Raw genomic sequence first — 21,076 nt, forward strand, 5'->3', positions numbered from 1 at the left:
ATTCTCGACCTGTGGCTGCATCTGAATCCCCTGGAGGCTTACACAACAGATTACTGACCCCTCACCCCCCAGCCCTGCCCAGCTTCTGATTCAGCAGGTCTGGGCAGGACTGAGAATCTGCATTTTGAACAAGTCCCCAGGACATGCTGACGCTGCTGGCCCAAGGACACACTGTCAGCCACTGTTCTCGTGTACGAAACCAGGAGAGTAGTTTGTGTGAAGGGGGAGGGGAATTTATTGAGAACCTAGTGTACCAGCTCCTGTGTTACGTACTCTGTCTACATTTTCTCACAGTGAGGGAGGTATTATTCTCCCAGTTTAGAGAGGAGACAACTGAGGCTCAGTTTCTCACAGGTCTCACAGCTTGGAGGAGATCCCTGTGACCCTAAGCCTGGGCATGCTGAGGCTGAGGCTGAGGAGCGACCTGCAGGGATGCTGTAAACAAAATTCTGTTTCTGAGCGGGAGGCTGTGCTAGATAATTTCAGAGTCCTTCCAGCTCTCATCAAAGTTAGGCTAGCTTCAACTCGCACTTTTAAGCACTAGCACATACTCAATACCAACTAAATGTCAGGTACTAAGCAACATCCCTCCAGCATGCATGTGGCCTCTGGTCTAACTCTAAGCTGCTTCTGGGCCGTCTCAGCTGCTCCTGTCCCTCTTGGCACCTGCAGTGACCACCCCACTCACCCTCCACGCAGGCTGAGAAGTCAGTCCATCCGGATGTTTCGTGAAGGAGGGTCTTCATGCACACCCCATCTCTGCTGTTTGCATTCACGTTGGGTAGGGTGGCTGCATCAGCCGAGTGCAATCCTTGGCACCAAGCTGTCTGCCACCCGCCCCATGCCAACCCTAGATAGCACCTTTCAATCCACTCCACTCACTCTGGCCAGCAAGGCACTGATATGGAGGCCGCGAAGACAAAATACAGAGAGGTGGGGGGTGGCCTCAGGCCCCAGAATGGCCAGAGAAGCTGTAGGATGTGCTTAACAACCTGGAACTGGAGACTTCACCCTACTGCTCCTGCCTGGCCTCCTGAGAGGCTGGGGAGCAGAGACCGGAGGGCCCCACGGACCAAGGGCAGAGGGTCCTGCCAAGCATGAAATCAGGCCCAATCCCAGGGACTCCCCGCTAGGCTGCGATAATCAGAGCTTTCCTCTTTGTACATTTAAAAAATACATATATTAAAGGTTTTCAATTTTTTTTTTTAAGTGAGGAAGCTCTTTTTTTTTTTTTAAGATTTTATTTTTTTCCTTTTTCTCCCCAAAGCCCCCCGGTACATAGTTGTATATTCTTCGTTGTGGGTCCTTCTAGTTGTGGCATGTGGGACGCTGCCTCAGCATGATTTGATGAGCAGTGCCGTGTCCGCGCCCAGGATTCGAACCAACAAAACACTGGGCCGCCTGCAGCGCAGCGTGCGAACTTAACCACTCGGCCACAGGGCCAGCCCCAAGGTTTTCAATTCTAATAGTAAGAAACAGTAAGAAAAATAAAATATACATGATGGGTAAAATATACATGATGGGTAAGGAATTTGGGCAGCTGCGCAGGTAAGAGGATCGTGGTGAGGGTACCTAGCTCTCATCTCACTCCGTGTTATATTATCTCGTCTGCTTTCTCCTTGAGTATTTGCAGGATGGAGCTCACCTACGGATGGCCCAAGACACACAGCTGACTTATTCCTCATCAACTTCCTGGTGTAAGCGGGAGTCAGTGCAGTCAAAAACCTCTCACCAAGGAGTCAATCCTGGCACTCAGGGAAGAACGAACCCCATGGCCCTTGCCTTGGAAGAGCAGCAGTAAACAGATCATTAGCAATGGTTTAGATTGGGAGCCCCAAGGAGGGATCCTGGGAAAGTCAGAGAAATCTTCCTGGAGGAAGAGACCCTTGAGGCAGATGAATAGATTTCAGGGCAAGAGCCTGAGAACTCTCCACTCCTACAGAAGGTTTCTGCCAACCTATTCAGTCGTTCCATATTTGAGGGTCTCAAACTTCTTTCCAAAGCTTGTGAGGGACAGGCATAATTCCCTTCTAATTTACAAGGAAGGAAATCAGAGAGTGGCTAAGGGACCAGCTAAGGTTTTGTCTTTCAAATTTAAGAATGACCACAGACAGCCCATCTAGGGCTAGACATTTGAATACAGCAAGATGGAAATAAAAGACAGCCTCTGCCCTTGAGGAACTTGTTATCACTTGAAGATAAGATATGTCAACGAAAACCCAAAAATAATTGTAAAGATGTTGTACAAATAATTCAGTTCCCCGGCCATTCCTCCAGGACCTGCTGTGTGCAAGGCGTTCCTCAAGGCACCTGGGAGGGGCAGGGAGAGTCAGAAATACAGGTAAATATAGAACCCACAGTTTCACTGGCCGCAGGGGAGGCAGGGTGGCAGGAAGAGGAAGCTAACAGTCCGTGGAATATAACAGCTGACACTGTGAAGCCTGTGGGGGGCAAGGAGTGGATTAGGTGCTTGCTGGAATTTGGGGGTTGGATAGAATTTTTCTGGGAGAGATTCCTGGAGGAGTGCATAATGTGACGATGCTGGAAAATAGAGGAGCTGGAGAAAGAGAAGAGAGAGAAAAAGCCAAACCTCTCCACACACTCATCCTTCCAGACCCAGTTGAGTCACCGCTTCTCCCATGAAGCCTTCCCTGCCAAAAGTAGCCACTCGCCCCTCCAGGCTCTCGGAGCACCCATGGCCAAATGTACCATGCTGTGGTGCTTGTTTCTTTATCCGCTGTCTCAGCTCAAGGGCCCTGCAGCCCAGCAAGGGAGGAAGGCCTCTGACTACAAGCGGGCTGGGTATTGCCTTCATGGTGGGGTGTCTCACTTTGCTTTTGTTTATGTACTCATTTTTACTTTTTATTATTTTATTGAAGTATAACTTACATACATGAAAAGGCAAAAATCATAAATGTACAGCCCAATGAATATTTACACATTCGTATCTGTGTAACCACCAGCCAGATCAAGCTTCCGAATGAGTGCTTCTAACACCTCAGGCTCTGCGGGCTGCCTCACGGTACCAGGTTCACTGCCTCTGTGGCCAGAGGAGCTGAACCAGGAGAATGATGTAGATGGGGGGCCCCTTCTAAGGCACTTATGAAAGAATTTCAGGTGTTGGGCTGGAGAAGCCAAGCGCCAGGGCGAGGGGTTCTGTGTGGGAAGGACCAACGTGCAGGGAGCCTTGTCCTGTGGGTGGCAGTGGGGAGCCACAGGCAGGAGCATTCCAGCTCAGCATAAAACCCTTCCTACAAACCAGAGCCGACATACACCGGCACTGGACCCTCGGGAAATAAGTAAGGTCCCCATCAGTAAGAGGTATCAGTCAAGAACAGGACTGACAAGCTTTGATCAGTAACGATGGGGCGAGGCTGGGGAACTCCGCTGGAGATTACTCCTTCCAACTCTGAGCGCTTATGCTTCTGGAATTCTGTGAGTGGCAGAGAGGACTCTCTGATTTTTCCCCCCAGAGGATAACTTTTTATTCAATCACAAATCCTGTGCAGGCCCACCATTATCACCACTGAATAAGCAATTGTCATCACCTACAAACTGACTGAGCCAGAGGGATGCTGGGGCTCAGTCTAGGGGGGTGGAGCAGATGCTGGGTGCCACTGTGAGACGAGAGCAGTGCCTGCAAGAGAAAGTGGCTGCCCCCACCTCATTCCAAGTTGTCATGGGGGCACCCACCCACCCACCCACCTCCTCAGCCCTTTCAGCCCTGGTCCCCTTGGTGCAAGTGGTCATGTCACGGCTCCTAGAACACCTGGGCAGAGGTGACACTGTAGGGCCTTACTGCTCTGCCTCCAGGGGCCAGTGCAGGAGCCACATCTTGGCTCCCTCAGGAGCAGGACCCACCAGCCCCCTGGCCACCTGGGGGGTGGACAGCCTGTGTCAGCTGCAGGCTCCTCCAAGGACTCCCGGACTGGAGGCTAACACCCTCCCATCCCACCCCACTCCCATCTGTTTTTCCAGCAAAAAGGTAATTTTCCCCATAACTCTTTTTTCCTAGAAGATTGTGTCCGAATTCCTTCTGAGATTCCTCCAGGTGGCCATCCTTCCCTTCCTGCCCCCTCTCTTCTCCTCCCCTCCCCCAACTAGGAAGAAGGAGAGAGCAGGAGTGTGGACAGGACATCTACATCCTCCTCCTTTCCGCACTTGTCCACTGCGCAGGTGAGATGCGGCAGGTGAAGACCGGCTCTCAGGACCTCCGCGGAGGAGCTTAGGGTGAAGAAGACGGGAAGCTTCTAGGGTTTTCCGTTTAAAGGGCACTGTGCTTACCCTTTTGAGCTTCTAATGAAAGCCATGAATACCCTCCCAAGAAAAAAGAAAGTATGTAGGAGATTTGCCTTCTGTTCCGGGGGAAGATGGGGGCACTGTCAGACCCTCGGAGTCCATCTGTGAAGCCCCCAGGGTTAAGGGGGGAGAGCTGGTGCTTTCCTCCACCGCCAGAGCCCAGGCCAGGCTGCTGTCTGGGGCGGGCTTGTAGCTCTCCCCAGCCTAGGCGAGGCGCCGGAAGATCCCAGCTCCAGTCTCTGCGTCCATACAGGACGTCTCGAGCTCTCAGGTTGCCCAGCTCTAAAATGGGCACGCAGGCCCCTCCGACCCTCCGGGCTGCATAAGGAGGCTGGTGGGAGGGGAGCTGGGCGGGAGAGGGGGTGGGAGTGAGGAGTGGCTCCTGGGCGCTCTCCCGCTGCCGGAGGAGGGGAGCCTGTGTGTTCGGGAAGGAGGGGGAGGCCTGCGCCCGGCGCCGCACGCGGAAGGCGCGGGCCCCGACGCGGAGCCCGCGGGGCCGCACAGGCGCCCCGCCGCTCCCTGGGCCCGAGGGCGGGGCCCTCGCGGGGCGGCCCCTCCCCGCCCCTCCCGCCGGCCGCCGGCCTCCCGGGCCCGAGCGGCCCTCCGCGGGCGGCGCGGCACTTGGGCACCGCGCGCTCGGGCCAGCAGCCGGGAGCCCGCCAGCGGGGCCATGGGCTGCGACGGGCGCGTGTCGGGGCTGCTCCGCCGCAACCTGCAGCCCACGCTCACCTACTGGAGCGTCTTCTTCAGCTTCGGCCTGTGCATCGCCTTCCTGGGGCCCACGCTGCTGGACCTGCGCTGCCAGACGCACAGCTCGCTGCCCCAGATCTCCTGGGTATTCTTCTCGCAGCAGCTCTGCCTCCTGCTGGGCAGCGCCCTCGGGGGCGTCTGCAAGAGGACGTGAGTGCCAGCCCGCGCCCGCGCCCCGCTGCCGCCCGCACTCCGCGCCCACCCCCCAACCTCCCTTCCCTTCCCTTCCCTTCCCTTCCCTTCCCTTCCCGCCGCCCTCGGCGCTGCCCCCGCCTCCTGGCAGCGGCGACCACCCCTCCCGGCTCCGCCAGCCGCGCCGCCTGAGCCGAAGGGCTGCCTCCTCCCCCACCCCAGCTCTCCCCGGAAAACTCTCTCCAGGGACTCAAGGTGACTTCTGGATTATTTACTTGCCTTCGCTCACCCCTGTGAGGGGTACACCGTGTCTCACGCCTGTTCCCCCCACCCACACCCCTGGGGAGCGGAGTGGTGGAGTCTGCCCAGGTGGGAGGTCCAAGGTGTGTCCGTAGCCCCTGCTGCCGGAGCGGAGTTGGAAGGGGGTGGGGGCAGGAAAGTGGGAGTGTAGCCTCAGGGGCCACTCTAGGTGCCAGAGCTTGCTGCGGCTTGACGAGCGCCCTGGGGCGCGCTCCACTTAATTGTCAGCTCCAGCCCAGCCGACACAGGCTGTCCCTTCCCTTTCCCGGTGGCCACGGGGCTGGAGGGTCCTGCGTGGTCCTGCTCCTGAGGGGGCCAGGGTTCCTGTATTGGTCCCTGGAGGCAGACATACAGGACCTCCCCCGCTAGGGCCATGGGGGCAGGCACAGGTGTTTCACCCAAAGCTTGGTAAGGGCGCTTCCATCCTTGGTGCAGGGGTCCCCCTCCACTCCCCACCATGTTACTCCTCCCTGGCCTCTGCCCAAGGGCCGGGCTCTGGACTTTGCCTGCCATGCCCCAGAGATACCGTTTTGGATACCATTGCAGAGCCTGATTCTCTTGCTCGAACTGAACAGGGCCACGTCCTTGGAGTCCTTTGGAAAGCCAGCAATATTCATTTTCCTAGTGCAGCTGGGAAAACAGACCCAAAGCAGAGCAGAGAAGATTTGCAAGCCATAGGCTGCGAGAGACTTCCCTAGCCCCAGCTCCTGGCTGGGGGGTTTCCTGGATTGCATGGACGCAAGCAAGCAGATGGCCTGGGAACGCTTGGGCTATCCCCGGGAAACCTCAGGGGGCCATCTGGGCCTAGGGCTCTTGCCCTTTGACTCACTCCTAGAGGTGTCCATGAGGGTGGGTTTTCCTGTCCATGTCACTTCCAGAGATGAGAGAGGAGTACAGGTGTCACAGAGACACAGCCACCCAACTGACAAAACGTCATCCGTTAGGGAGTGATTATCCCCATGGCCAAAATCCTCTTGTACACTGAAAAATTCCCTTAAGAAGCAAGTCTCCTTGTGTATGCTGGTGTTTCTGTGGGTTTTGTACAGGACTGGATGCATGTGAGACGCAGGACATCTTACGAAGCAGCTCAAGGTCCCTTCTGATTCTGCCTAGTGGTTCAATTAGAAGCCTATCAGGGTGTTTTCTGTTTGTTTTTTTTTTAAGTGCTGTGACTTGCAGAAGCTCCCTTACCTGGAACTTCTTAGGAACATGTGTAGTGCAAAGAACAGGAAGGGGATGAGGGTAATTCTAAATGGCAGGTTGGCGTGCCAGGTTTTGTGAAGGCAGCAGAGATCCCCTCCAGCTGGGCCATCTCTTCCTCCTTTGCTTTGTGCTTCTCTCAGGGTTACTCACTCCTCGGGGGCTCTGGGCAGGCAGTGGAAAGGGTCTTTTAGCAGGAAACCAGCTCACAGAAAAGAAAGTGATAATGGTAACAATAATATTGAGCACTTAGTGCCAGGCCCTGTTCTTAGTACCTCACGTGTATCAACTCATTTAATCTTTACAACAACCCTGTAGAGGAGTACTGTTATCTCCATTTTATGCATAAGAAAGCTGAGGCACAGAGAGGTTCAGAAATTTGCCCCAAGTCACATAGCTGTTAAGAGGCCTAGTCAGGATTTGAATCCAGGCATATGCCGCTAGAACCAGATACTTTGGCAATGCCTCTTGCTTTATGAGCAGTCAGCTTCAACTCTGCAGGATACAAGTTATGCACTATACTCGCCAGGCACCCACACGGCATGAGGATCCCTATGAATACTCACGGGCTGCGTATTCCTGAGCTGCTACTCCTGGGGAGGAAGCTGTGGGCCTCTGGAGCGTCCAGCTAGGATCTGAGAGGTGGGGGGGGGGGGGGGGGGGGCGGGCCTGTCAGTGTTTCAGGTTTAAATTCTGAACCTCAGTCCTCTTACCCCCAAGACAAGATGTCATCAAGAGCCCTTTCCTTTGGCTAAGAGCAAAGCAGACTTCAGTGGCAATGCAGGGATGTCACGGGGGTGGCCTGTGTGCAGATGAGAGTCACCACCTAGCCAGGGCTGGGCAGCCCATCACAGTCCCCCATCCCCCACAACAAACAGAACAAACAGGCCGCCCCGCCTCCCCCAAACCAGCCTCTAAAGCTGCTCGGGGCCTCTCCTCTCCACGTCTCAGTTAAAATGCTAATACCCCTGCCAGTGCTTTTCCGTGGAAGTGATTACTGCTGGCTGGGACTGGAGGGGATTGGTTTAACAGACCAAGGGCCAGCTGCTGCGGGGGACGGGGAGAGCGCGCAGGGACGGCGCGTGGGGGCGGAGAGTCGAGGCAGTGCCTCTTTCTCTAGGGTTCCTGCTCAAGTCCTGCCTACTGCTTGGCCCTGGCTGCCGGCGTTGTGCATTAGAAGGACTGTGTGTGGAGGGCCTTGGCTGTTAGAGTGGGTGCAGGGGAGGACAGGAGCCCTCTGCTCAGGGCAGGACCAGCTCGTGCTCTCGCTCTCGCTTTCTCTGGCTTCTAGCATAGACAGAGATCTTGAACGAGGCTGCCACATGCAGGCCTAGAAAGAAAGGGGTGCAGTTACAGCCCGAAGAATCTGGACTAGACCTTCCTTGGGAAAGTCTTGCTTATTGTGAGCAGGAAACCATTCAGAGAAGAGAAGAACACGAAGCCACCTGGTTGGCAGGGTGTCTAGGTATGTGCTTTGTCAAACAGGAAGGAGGAGGAGGTGTTTAGACAAGAGCCTCGGGTTTCTTTCTGGTTTCTTGGGGACCTGTCTAACCACCCTGGGTAGACCCCTTTGTCTCAAAGGTGTCAGGTAGATAAATGGCTTCCAGAGGCTCCCCAGCCTTCTCCCAGTCTCCCCTTGTCCTCTCCCTTGCCTGCACCCTCTTAATTAAAGACTTGTTGACTTCTTCCTCTTTTTTCCCTATTCACTATCTCCTTCTCTACCTTTATTTTTTTCTTGAATTCCTGCAAGTCCTGCCTTGCCCAAAACTCAGCTCTGACTCCCTCCTGCCCCTTGCATGAAACCCAGTCTTCCATGCAGGATTTCCCAAGATGCTGGCCCTCTGCATCCCTGGAACACAGTGCAAAAGCCAGCTCCTTCCTCTGAGCTGGGCCCTGGTTAGTCTTCTGTCTGGAAAGCCTCTGCCTCTCCCTCCTGCAGCCTCTCCACCTTTCAGCATGCAACAAACCTGGGCCGAAAGCCCACCAGGGGGCTGGCACCAGGCATGGTCATTGGTTTAAAAACCCTTCTCATCACAGAGTTACCATATGACCCTGCAGCAATTCCACTCCTAGGCGCATATCTCAAAGAACTGAAAATGTATCCACACAAAAACTTACACATGAATGTTCATAGCAGCATTATTCCTCGTAGCCAAAAAATGGAAGCAACCCAAATGTCCATCATTGGGTGGATGGGCAAACAAAATGTGGTATATCCACACGATGGAATATTATTCAGCCGTATTTCCCTTCCCTTTCTCCCTGGCTTGTGCTGCAGTCTCCAGCCTGCCCTAGCTGCCAGGGGGTACCTTGTCTCCTGGTTTCTTGTCCTAGGCCCCTACTGCTCTCCGGGGCTGCCTGCCCCTTTAGGGTGGAGAAGGGCTGGGGATGCCCCTTGGTCTCCCTCGGTTCTGCGCTGTGGCCCTCTGCCATGGTCCTTCAAAGAAGGAGATCTTCCAGGGTGGACAGGAGGATCCCTGAAGCAAGAGTGTCAGCAGACTGGCAGTGTCTGCCCTGGGGTCAGTGCCTGCCCTGGGGTCAGTCACACTGGGGGCCTGGGGCTGGGCTTCACCAGCGTTCTTCCCCACCTTGGGGAGTGGAGGGTCAGACGGGCTGGCTGACACCTTACTGCTGAAGCCCTTCCGCTGTTTGGGAGCCAAGCAGCCTTTCCTCTCACAGCCCCAGGAGGGCCAGCGCCCACCGCAAGGCCAGGTCAAGGTAATCACGTGTGCCCTCTGGGTATGGCAGAGCACGGGGCTGCCAGGGGCCGTGTGCTCAAGGTCACACAGCAAACTGGCCGGGCAGGCCCCTCTAGCAGAGCCTGTGCCAGGCTGGGGCAGGACCTGGCTCCCTGCTCTCCCTCCGCATTCGCACCTTCCGTGTGGAGCCATTAATGAGTAACTCGACATTCTCAGGCTTCCTGAGGAAGGGATCCCTAGACGGCCTAGACCGTTCCTGGGTCTCTGCGTGCCTTGAGGGCGTGGGGCTCTTCCTCTCACTGGCCTGAATTAACCTCTGAACCCAAGACCAGGGGAAGGACGTTCACTCCAATGGCCTTTGCCTGGATTGGGCATCAGAAAGCTGGCTCGGCAGTACTCTGCTCTTCCCCGCTCTGGCCCGTCTCCTGCTCTGTAAAATGAAGGAGAGGACTCTTGGGTCCTTGTTGCCTCGCTAGCAGTTCCTGGACCAGCCACCCGGGGTCGCCCCGTGGGCCCTGCAGCAGGCACAGAGGCAGCGCCTGGGGGAATCCAGGACCCTTTCTGCTGAGCGCACTTCTCTGGGCCTGGCAGTGATCTTTGGGGGAGCCTGGGGCCAGCAGGGAGGGGGTGAGCATCGGGGAGGGCGTTCTGCAGGTGCCAGGGGAAGAGCCCAGTGAGTGCGCATTGTAACGTCACACTCACCCCTCAAGGCAGCCTCACGAGGCAGAGCTTACTGTCTTCACTTTACAGGAGGAAACTGAGGCTCAGAGGGGCTGAGTGTAAGTGGCTTGCCCCAAGCCACACTGCTGGGAAGTGGCAGAGGTGGGCCTAGGACCGGTCTCCTGATTACAAACCCCACCACATCCGTGCTGCCAAAGCTGTTTCCACATTATTATTCTATAATTTTCAATTACTCACATTCCTGGAAGGGGCTGTTGACCAAACCATTAAGTGACCGCACCAATTAGTGTATTTCAGTCTGGCTCTGGGATGTATCTGGGACTCCTTTTTACTTGGCAACAACATACCATTCTAAAGAAATTTGTTCAGGCTGATTTCTGGAATGCCCAGGCACAGCCTGCTGAGGGTGGGGGGTTCCAAACAAGGTTTCCTGTGGTGCAGCTGTCACTGTTTACTGGGAACAGGTCTCCATCCCACTGATGGCCAGGAACCCCAGCCCCAGGACGGGCTCGGCCCTCCCCAGCCCCAGCTGGCAGGGCGGCAAGTTCACATCACAGCCCAGGCGTTGGCAGGCGATGCGGGGAGGGAGCTTCCCGGGCCAGGCTCCGTCCAGCCTCTCCTTTCGGCCTGACGGCTCTCCCGCCTGTCACTGGGCCTGGGAACGAAAAGCCCCCGCGGGCATCTTAAGAATGAGAAGGGGAGAGGGTACAAATGGGAGAGAAGAGAAGAGAGGCCTGCACGGGGCAGCCCACTGGCCACCAGCCCTTCTCCAACCCCGAGCCTCCTGCTGTTCACCCAGCACCTTTCTGTCAACCTGCCCGACTTTATTCTTCATCTCTTTGCTTCCGTCTCTCTCTCTCTGTCACCCCCATCCAATGCCCACACCAGGATCTCGACAGTCTGCAGCCGCCTTCCTCTGGCCATCCCATGTGGGGTGACGGGACAAGCCTCCCTCAAGCACTGTTCCCATTTCATCAGCAGCATCTAGCACCCCTGCCCGGAGCACCTTCTCAGAGCCAAGCGCCGTCTGGGCATGGGGTCCCGCAGTGGACGGGCGGCAGCACATGCCGTGGGAAGCCCGCAATGGAGCCAGCAGTTATAAGAGGGAGCATTTGAGCTCCCATGATGCTGGCAGAGGGGCCGCTGGGGCTCGTGTTCCGGCGACTGTTCACCGTTGCTCCCTGAGACCAGGGGTCTGCAGGATGTGGCCTGTGTTCCCTGCTGGCCACCTCGCTCTCCAGCCTGTATGGGTCTGTGGCCCAGCAGCAGCCTTTTTACACACTCGCACTTGCACACACACTCCTCCGTGGAGAAGCAGCGTGACATAGGGACTATCAAGTCAGAAGACCTGGGTTTGAGTCAGGCTCTGTCAGCTACTTTCTTAGCGTTTCTCAGCCTCAGTTTACTCATGGGTCAGATAGGCACCATCGCAAAGTCTCCCTCACGGCATTGTCGCGTGCACCAGATGTCTTGGACACTGTAGACAGATGCTCTTTGTCCCGTGTGCACGGTAGTGTTAGTTACCGTTTTCTTTTCCCGCAGCTGCTTCTCTCTCAGTTTGCTGATCCCGGGCCCCGTTCCCTCGGGACTTTGCCACCGGACTGCTTGTTAGCCACTGTCAAGCTCTCCAGGGCCACAGCGATAACATGTAAACTCTCACAGGAGTGTTTGCCCTTGACTTAGTGCGTCTGTGCTTCACCACCCAGTGCTGAGCGAGGTGGTGGGACTGTCAGGTCCGTGTACCGGGTCAGTGGGGGAACGTTTAAGGGGGAGACGGGACGCTTTTGCTATCCTTGACGTCAGGCCACCCAGGAGACTGCCTAGTCTATTTTGTGCAGGAACAGAAGGGGAAAAGGGCTGCTGTGAGAGCCTGCCGTTTTTATCAGCCCGGAGAGTGTGGGCCTCTCCTCTGCCGGGGCCACGGAGGGCAGTGAGGCGTGGCTCCCAGCTTGCGGGAAGCAGAAACACGTGAACTCAGTGGGCAGCCCGGGCTGTCCGTGCTCGGCCGGCAGAGCAGTGATGCCGAGAGGAACGAGGGGGTCGGGAGGGACCATGACAGGCCTTCCCACAATACCACCCCCCTGTTTCTCTCCCAATGCTGGGTAAAGTGAGTCCCTCCTCCCCCTCACAGCTCTGAGCTGGGGACAGGCAGTAATCTCCCCGGCAGATCAGCCTGGGAAGCAGAAAGAGAAAATAACGAGCTGTTGCTATCAGCAGAACCCTTCCTATAAAGGATTTTAATCAAAGATGGGACAAGATGGAAAGCTGAGAGCCCAGGGGGTCAGAGGCAAGAATCTCCTGGAAAAAAGTAGCAGAGCCTGGGGGCTCCTAGGGGCCTCCCTCTTTTCTTCAATGTGCTGGAAACTCAGACAGGCCTTTCTGCCACATAGGCACCTCCACACCCAGGTCCAGTAGCCAGATGGAGGGTGTGGGGGCTTTCCGACTTTTCATCGTCTGAGAAAGTTCCTCCACAACCTCCCTTCCAGCACCTTCTTGCTACCCAGTCTCCTGCCCTGCCCACCCCCGCCCCAGTTTGCCTTTCAGACTGGTCCCAGAGGATCCAGGGCCCCCTCCCTGTCTCAGCGTCTGCTCACTGGGTGGAGCCTCAGCTACTCCATGCACCCATTTGCTCGGGCCGTCATCACTCATGGTGGGGCAGGCCTTCAGCTGCCTGCTATGGGCTCCTGGAGGGTGGGGGGAAGGTCACCACTCAGACACTTCTCTGTGGGGACGGCCACAGGGCCTTCCTTCTGGACACTTGCCAGGCACAGAGCCCGAGACCTCTGCCCATGGAGAGGTCACCAAATTACCCAAATACCTGGGCTGTGCGCTTTGGTTCAGGCAGCTCAGGCCTGGTGCCTGCAGACGTTTTCCACTCTTGCGTGGGGAGGGCAGACTGCAGCCCAGCTCGGGGAATTTTGGGTCCAGGTTCCATCCCAGGTCCCACCTCCAGTCTCGTGCATTTGACTCTGTTCCGTTGCAATGCTCAAAGCAGCTTGCCCTCACGCCATCCCTGAGAGGCATGGAAATATCCCCTGAGAGGGATGCGCATTGTTTGTAAGTAAACAATTCAAAGTCTAAGAAAACAATGAGAACCTGCCTATGGGTAAAATAATAGCAGCTGGGCCTTGTGAGGTGCCCGTGGCACGGCATTACAGAGTGTCTTCAGTTCTCACAGCCACCTGTGCGGTCGGGGTTGTTATCCGAGGAGACCGAGACATATCAGACATCTCACGCACAGCCCGTAGCTAATGAGTGACAGCCTTCTTCCAAAGCGCCTTCCGCTTCTACCAGAGGCTGGCGGAGATGTCTCAGCTTCCCCGTGACCGCTCAGCCACTGGAGGACAAAGAGGGGGCTCTGCGTTCCAGGGGCGCCAGCCGCCTCCGCTGACCTCACCCCTCTGCTCCTCAGCCTGGCCCAGTCATTATGGGCCCTCTTCACCTCCTCTCTGGCCATCTCCCTGGTGTTTGCCGTCATCCCCTTCTGTCGTGACGTGAAGGTGCTGGCCTCCGTCATGGCGCTGGCCGGCCTGGCCATGGGCTGCATCGACACGGTGGCCAACATGCAGCTGGTGAGGATGTACCAGAAGGACTCGGCCGTCTTCCTCCAGGTCAGCCCGTGGCGGGAGTGGGGCCGGGCGGGGGGAGGGCACGGGGAGCTCCCTGGGCTCTGTCTGTCTCTCCCAGCCCCCGCCATCTCGGCCCTCTCCCTGGGGCTAAGTATCTATTCCTTGGGCCGGGGTGGTGACTGAGAAAGAGCACCAAGGTCTCAGTTGAGTGTGGCCATGCCCACCTGGGACCCCTGGGCAGTCGCTCAATTTCTCTGGACTTGAGTCCCCTCATCTCTCGGATGGGGCGATGACCCCTCCGGCACTGCAGGGTGGCCACCGGAGGCCACATGCTGATGAGAGGAGGTTCTTCGTGAACTGGGAAGTGGCGTGATGGGAGGGCTCGCTGTCATCTTATTTCTTCTTCCTTCCTTCTCCTCCCACTTACCTGTTCAGCCTTTCTCTTTATTAAAGCCCACTTGCCTTTGGGGTGTGAGGTGGTGGATACTAACATGGGAACAGCCCGTCAGGGGTTAAGGTTTGGGAAAGAAGGGAGAGTGAAGGAGGGGTTGGCCACTGTCACCAAGTTACCCAGGCTAGGAAGGTGGCTGAGAGGAGCTTCCTCCCTCCCCTCTCCCGCCTCCCGCTCCCTGTTGCTCCCCACGCTGGAGCGAGGCGGGGGCGCCCCAGATGGGACACAGGGCGTGGGGGATAAAGCCTGAGCCATCCCCCACCCTCCACTTCTCCTCCCTCCACAGGTTCTCCATTTCTTTGTGGGCTTTGGGGCTCTGCTGAGCCCTCTTATCGCGGACCCCTTCCTGTCTGAGGCCAGCTGTTTGCCTGCCAATAACACAGCCAACGCCAGCTCCGGCAGCCACCTATTCCATGCATCCCGGGTCCTGGGCCAGCACCATGCTGACGCACGGCCTTGGTCTAACCAGTCGCTCCCTGGGCCACCCCCGCAGGACGGGGCAGGGACCCGTGTGTCCTATGCCTTCTGGATCATGGCCCTGATCAATGTGAGTGCCAATGGGACAGGGCTGGGTGGGGACAGTCACACATACCTGTCCATATGAGCTCCCAGTGCAGAGTCTTCTGATTCTGAGCAAGGTGCTGGGGCTGAGGTGTGCCCTCAGGAAGGCAAGCAGAGGGGAGAACTGACCCCCAGGGATTCATCTGCACACTAAGAGGGTGGTGAGCGATCATCCGGAAGGTTCTTCAGTCGTGACTTCCTGTGGTCGAGACTGTAAGGCAGGCAGAGCAGTGCCTGAGCAGGTTTAGCACAATGACATCAGGGCCAGCCTTCAGGCCGTCTGAGGCTCCATGGGAAACCAGCTCTTTTCCTCCCAGGTCAGATGAAGCAGAGCTGGGAGCACTGCAGGCCGTGTCACGCTCCTCTCTGGGACCCTCAGTCTCTGGTGGGAGTCCCCTGTGCCTGCTATGAGGTGGGCTCCTGTGAGCCGGGGGATAGACGCGAGATGACCCTGCCTGCCAAGGCTGCCTTGGTGGGAGCAGAGCAGAGAGACCACCTCACCGTGACTGGGCCCCTCACTGAGGCCCCTCTGTACCCCTGGCTCTCATCCTCCCCTGCCACGTCAGCACTGACTCGGATCCCTTCTGGAAACCTCCTCTGGCACTCTGCAACCCAAGAGGAGTTCCCCTACATTAGCCCAGGCTGCAGCCAGAGGGTGGTGGGTTCTGCTCTCCCCCCTCTAGCTTGGGAAGGACTGTTATGAACACAGGACCAGCCCTGGCCTCCTGGCTTGGGCGCAGGGTGGGCTGGGGTGGGGAGTGCTGGCCTGGCTGCGGGATGGAGGCACCGCACAGCTTGCCACCCTGACTTAAGAGCCTCTTGTTGCACCAGGCCAACTCATCAGCTGTCCAGAGGCAGGCAGCCTGGGCTCAGGCACTACCCCCTGCCCAGCTACTGCTGGGCCTCAGTGATGCCGCATGTGCAGCGTGAAAGGGGCCTTTGAGACCACCCAGGCCCACTGAGCAGCAGGGTGACACCGGCTCAGTTGGGGCCCTGATCGGGCCTAGCAAGAGGCAGGGCCGGGCCGGAACCCTGACTCCCGCACAAACCTCCACCCTGCCGCCCCATGGTCACTGCTCATTTTTCCTTTCTTTCTTCTCCTTTGTAACTTCTGTAGCAGAATCTTCGCTGGGGCCTCTCAAAAACACACCCCTCTCCCTCTGCTCCTTCCCTTTTCTGCCAGGCCCACTTTGGGGCCTGTGCCCTCCAAGGGGACCAGCGTAGGGCAGGAGCACTGTTGGTGCAGTGTCAAGGCTGTGCCTCCAGGACCGGGAAACCGGAAGGCCCAGCCTGAGCCTGAGGGCTGTTTGCTCGGCCCCACAAGGTGCAGACTGCAGGCACTGTGTTTGCTGCAGGGTTTCCGGGCTGTTTCCATTGGTTTGTGTCTGAAGATAAACACTCCAGCACAGAAGAGAATGGCGCTGTGCATGCATGTGGGCACGCACTTGCACACGTGCTCACACACCCACCCCCACCCACACAGAGGCACAGCCCACCTGGCATTCTGCCTCCCTGAATGGGCTTCTTATGCTGATCGTGTGTGTTCCTGCGCCCCGCAAGCCAATGCCCTGTGAAGCCTTTCCCCCTGGCCGTCTCCCTGGAAAGCCCCACCTGAGCGATCGCCTCTTGTACAGCTGTTTCCCCTTGGCCTTCACCCGGGCACTCTGCCACTGCAGGCCTCTGCATGTGGGTTTCCTGTTTCCCCCATCAGACTGGAGGGAGGGCTTGTCTCCCCCTTCAGACCCGGGACTCCTGAGGGCAGGGCTGTTTTCCTCCCACTCAGGCCCACTTTGTGTCTCTAAGGCCACTGAGGGGAAGGAGGTCTGATTTTAACTTGTTTTGGAGTGTGGACGAGGCTCCCAAGGTGCCCACAGAGGAGCGATAGGGCGGGGGCATGGGGAAATGCCCGGATGGGCCAGCCTGGCTCCAGGCGAAGGGGAGGCTCCTGTTGAGCGGCACCAGGCAGGGGCTGGCAGTGCGCTGACTTCCATGTCTCCCCGCTGCTCTGCCTGTGAGCCCAGAGAAGCCTGTCAGCCTGGGAAGCTTCTGCGGGCCCCAGGCTCCCTCTCTTTCCTAGGCAGGAGGAACGGGGGGGGGGGGGGGGGGGTGCAGCAGGAAGGGCAGAGGTTAGGCGTGAGGCGCTTCCTGGCAGCGAGGGGGGTCAGTGCCGGCAGGGCGCCCTGGGGGGCGGTGGAGCAGGAGGCGTCCGCGGGGCTCTGGGGAGCTCGGAAGGCCTAAGCGGCTTGAGGTAAATGGCAGTGAGCGGACCCTTAAGCTTGTGTGTGCGTGTTGCTTGTAGCTGGCATTTTTTCAATCAAAAGGAGCCCATGTCTCTGTTTTCCAGACACCAAGCCCCTGAGGACAGTCTCTGTGCCCTCCCGGGGGGTAATATCACCCAAACAGCCCCTGAGGACAGCCTCTGTGCCCTCCCAGAGGTTAATATCACTCAGACAGCCCCTGAGGGCAGCTTCTGTGCCCTCCCGGGGGGTAATGTCACCCAGACAGCCCCTGAGGACAGCCTCTGTGCCCTCCCGGGGGGTAATGTCACCCAGACAGCCCCTGAGGACAGCCTCTGTGCCCTCCCGGGGGGTAATGTCACCCAGACAGCCCCTGAGGACAGCCTCTGTGCCCTCCCGGGGGGTAATGTCACCCAGACAGCCCCTGAGGACAGTCGCTGTGCCTTCCTCGGGTATAGTGCCCCAGATAGCCCCTCAGGTGGAGACGGCACCCACAGCTGTGGGATGCCTGGGCCCCAGTCCAGCCCTGCCCTGCGTCCGCCGTGTGACTGGGTGCTAACGCTCTGGGCCTCCAGCTTACTGCTCAGGTCTCTTCCAGTTGTAACAGGTGATGACTAAGTGACAACTGTGAGCCTCATTTGCCCCGTCTGGAAAATGAGGGTAATTCTGCCTAGCACATTTTATAGAGCTGCGATGAACAAAATGAAAAGTTTGTAAATCGTCACGGGGTCTCACAGCCTGAAGGGTGGGAGCCAGCGCCAGCGCTGTTCAGGCCGTTAGAAATGAGTTAGCCTCTGGCACTTCTCCTGTGCCAGCAGAGGTGCCAGCAGAGGTACGGCACGAGGCCAAGCTTTGCATGTGATGAGTACCTGTCCCAGGGAGGCGGATGTGGTTAAGATGGGGCAGCAATTGCACCAGCCTGCCCCGGGTCAAGGCACCTGGCTGCATTAGCTGGGGATGGCTCTTAGGTGGCCCCCATAGGAAAGAGCTGTCTTCTCCCAGGACTGCGCAGACACTGTGCGTGCCCTACACCTGTGTGGAGGTGGAAGCAGTGGGCCTGGCGTGGGAGGGGGAGCCCGGTGGGAACAGGGCTCTCCTGACCGCTGCTCACCTCCAGCTCCCGGTGCCCCTGGCGGTGCTGTTTCTGCTGTCCAAAGAGCGGCTGCTGACCTGCTGCCCTCAGAGGAGGCCCCTGCTCCTGTCTGCGGACGAGCTCGCCCTGGAGACGCAGCCTCCTGAGAAGGAAGACGCTTCCTCGCTGCCCCCAAAGTGTCAGCCCCACCAAGGTAGGGGCTCTCGTGAGCTTCTGTGCTCACAGCCCCACACTGAGGCTTCCCTAGGACCCCACCCCCAGGCTGAACGCAGATCACAGGTGATAATGGTTGGAAAAAAACACCTTGGCACTTAATGGTCTCCTGAGGCAGAAGATGGAGCAACCTGGCCAGGAGAATGAGGAAGGCAGACTTCTGGCTCCAACCGCCATTCTGCCTAACCCCACCTGTGTCAGTGTGGGCAAGTTACTTGACCTCTCTGAGCCTTGCTTCCACCAGGACTATGAGATGTGGAGGGGCTGTCCCTAACAGATGGTTGGAAGCTAGAGAAGGTGGGAGGTAGTGAGGGGTCTCCGATCCTGCCGGGGCTCTTCATTCAGCCACTTCCTCTGGGCGTGCAGAGTGAAGGGAGCAGTAGCTGAGGCTCACCCCTGTTCCTGTGTCTCACCCAGGGCACGGGGACCTGTTCAGCTGCTGCCAGAGGAAGAACTTCAAAGGAGCCCCGTATTCCTTCTTTGCCATCCACATCACAGCCGCCCTGGTCCTGTTCATGACCGATGGGATGACGGTGAGCCTGCGTTCGGAGGGTGCCCTTATCAAGCTCGAGTCTGGGGACGGTGAGGGGAAGGAGGAGCACCCAGGTTTCCTAGAGACCTCACATGTCTTACAGTCAACTTGGAAATTCAAACTAAATAAAAGTCCCGGGGAAGACTGTCTCCAGTTCGTTCACAGCCCCGTGAGCCTATGGCCTTCTGTCCCGGCCATTTGTTTTCATTTTTGTTGACTCTGGATGGGGGCCTGCCTGGTTTGTTGCTGAGGACAGGCTCCCCACGCTTTTTCAAAGGAGCAGAGCCCTGTCCCCTCAAGTAGAGGTCATTCCAAATAAACCTCGGGGCACTCGGCTTCCTGGAACTCACTCCAATCCTGGGCTTCTCAAGCCGCAATGTAAACAAGCTGCAGGCAGGACCTGGGCCCTATTTAGTGCCTGTTTCCAGAAATCTCTTAGGATTAGATTAAGACAGTTTTGAATGGCTGACTAACTGATTGCCATATGAGGGACTCTCCAAAGAGAAGGCCAGAAAAAACTTAGATGACCTGGTGGGAAGTGCTCGTGACGGTACTGGTTGACTTCCAGCTCTCAGGGTGACCTTGGGCAAGTGACTTCTCCCTGCCCTCGTTTGTAATGTGGGATGCGTGTGCACACCGTTGTTTAGCTGCGGCACCTTCCTTCAACAAAAAACCTTCTGTGGAATCCTCATACAGAAGGCGTGGTGGAACGCTTGCATGCCAGATCCCTCGGGACTCCCTGGGGAGATCCAGAGACACCTCCCTGGAACCCCCAGACCTCCGCAGCTGTGGCACCCCAGGGTCTGTTCTCAGCTCAGGCCTGTGTGTGGAGCTGTGTCTCAGCTCACCCTTTGCTGAGCCTCTAGGAGCAGGACAGTCCTCCCCGCGCCCATAGCACGCCTGCCCCAGCCTCGGCTTCCTTTGAGAGGTGTGGTCTGCAGGCGTGCTCAGCAGGGCCTGTCTCTCCACAGGGGGCATATTCTGCCTTCGTGTACAGCTATGCAGTGGAGAAACCCCTGTCTGTGGGACACAAGGTGGCCGGTTACCTCCCCAGCCTCTTCTGGGGCTTCATCACTCTGGGTCGGCTTATTTCCATCCCCATCTCCTCAAAAGTGAAGCCAGCCACCATGGTTTTCATCAATGTGGTAAGTGGCCTCCTTTCACTTCTTGAAGGTGCAGGAGAAGCATTCTCTCCTGGCTCTCCCACTGCCCCAGGACATTTGCTCGGGACTGGACTGTGCCGACAGGGTGGGAAGGTAGGAGCAGAGGGAAGAGAGGAGAGGAGAGAGATGCTGGTGGGGAAGGGATGGAAATCCCGTAGATGGAGCCTGCCCATGTGATCTTGGAAAAGTCTCTTCCCCTCTCTGGGCCTCTGATTTTGTTCCCATAAAAGGAAGGGGCTTTAGGAGGTGGCTACTGCTGTGTGTGGAGCAGATCCCAGCCGTCAGCCTGCCAGGAGTATGAGAGAAGCAGGTGCGGGCCTTGGTCCCCTCTTTTTCCCCTTGGTGCCCAGCTGGTCGGAGCCCTGTGGCTAGGGGAGGCCGGGGACACAATGGCCTTTCGAGTCACCATCGCTGGGCTGGGGCCTGGGAATTTGCATTCTGAAGCTCTCCCAGCTGATTCTTAAGTGGCCAGACTGGCATGTAGGACGGGCTTCAAGGAACTGCTCTGCCTGGGAAGCAGGAGGCCTGGCCTGAGTAAGGGCTGAAGATTTCTGCCCCATTGTGTGTCCATGTCACCATCTATGACAAAGGGGTCCAGATTATAGACTCCTGTAGGGTCATCTAGCCCAACCTCCCACCAGGGCTTGAATCACCCCTGTAATAGCCCTTCCAAGGGATCCACGATCTGTTAAATACCTCCAGTGACTGGGAACTCACTACCTTTCCAGGCAGCCCAATCCACTGTCAGAAAGTGCTTCCTTGGGTTGAGTTTCTAGTGGAGTGGGAGGTGGGAAATAATGTTGGGGCCATGGAGACCAAAGATCTTGAGCCCCAAGAAAGGCCCTTGGATTTGGCCCTTGTGCTGGTTGATGACCTTCAAGAAAGAAATTTCTATTCAACGTCCATGGGAGTTAGGGAGGGTAGAAGCCAAACTCCAGAGTTTGAGGGTGAGAGGTAGGTGGGAAGTGGTAGCATGGACATTACAAATATTTCTGAGCTGAAGGCAGTTTTGTGTGACACGAGTTGGGTGGTGTGAGCCTGTATGTAGGCAGGGGAGGAAGCACTGTCAGAGTGATGGAGTGGGGGAGGCCCGGGAGGGGGAGGGGGTGAGCGGTGCGGAAGGAAGTGCTGAGCCCAGTGAGGACGGCTTGGCCCGTGGAGCTGGGGGGCGGGGGGCGCGAGGACTCCACAAGTCT

The 21,076-nt window shown here is 57.4% G+C and overlaps 1 protein-coding gene and 2 long non-coding RNA genes across 8 annotated transcripts in view; 1 reads left to right on the forward strand and 2 right to left on the reverse strand.

Annotated features, from left to right (window-relative positions):
• Positions 1–2,840: 2,840 nt before the first annotated feature.
• LOC139079009 (uncharacterized) lies at positions 2,841–5,158 on the reverse strand. The gene is made up of 5 exons (XR_011532267.1): positions 5,029–5,158; positions 4,353–4,645; positions 4,162–4,224; positions 3,549–3,637; positions 2,841–3,433 (listed from the first exon to the last, which is right to left on the reverse strand). It is a non-coding gene; the product is annotated as an uncharacterized lncRNA (long non-coding RNA).
• The window catches only part of MFSD4A (major facilitator superfamily domain containing 4A), a 33,666-nt gene continuing 17,374 nt past the window's right edge, over positions 4,785–21,076 (forward strand). The window contains exons 1-6 of one of the 4 annotated variants that reach the window (XM_070591778.1): positions 4,785–5,199; positions 13,474–13,672; positions 14,368–14,628; positions 17,997–18,165; positions 18,603–18,718; positions 19,689–19,862. In XM_070591778.1, the coding sequence (XP_070447879.1) occupies positions 4,970–5,199; positions 13,474–13,672; positions 14,368–14,628; positions 17,997–18,165; positions 18,603–18,718; positions 19,689–19,862 (1,149 nt within the window). In that variant the 5' untranslated portion in view covers positions 4,785–4,969. Of the gene's footprint in view, positions 5,437–7,826; positions 8,147–13,473; positions 13,673–14,367; positions 14,629–17,996; positions 18,166–18,602; positions 18,719–19,688; positions 19,863–21,076 lie in introns of those variants that run through there. The other 3 variants (XM_070591777.1, XM_070591780.1, XM_070591779.1) reach the window with 3 other exon arrangements.
• On the reverse strand, positions 5,439–14,811 carry LOC103545582 (uncharacterized). 3 transcript variants are annotated; one of them, XR_011532264.1, is made up of 5 exons: positions 14,674–14,811; positions 7,248–7,316; positions 6,673–6,846; positions 6,020–6,111; positions 5,439–5,787 (listed from the first exon to the last, which is right to left on the reverse strand). It is a non-coding gene; the product is annotated as an uncharacterized lncRNA (long non-coding RNA). The 3 variants fall into 3 exon arrangements; XR_011532266.1 differs by having other exon boundaries at positions 5,653–5,787; positions 6,008–6,111; XR_011532265.1 differs by lacking the exon at positions 5,439–5,787 and having other exon boundaries at positions 5,979–6,111.

The sequence above is a fragment of the Equus przewalskii genome, chromosome 23, assembly GCF_037783145.1.
Source record: "Equus przewalskii isolate Varuska chromosome 23, EquPr2, whole genome shotgun sequence".
Taxonomy (NCBI): domain Eukaryota; kingdom Metazoa; phylum Chordata; class Mammalia; order Perissodactyla; family Equidae; genus Equus; species Equus przewalskii.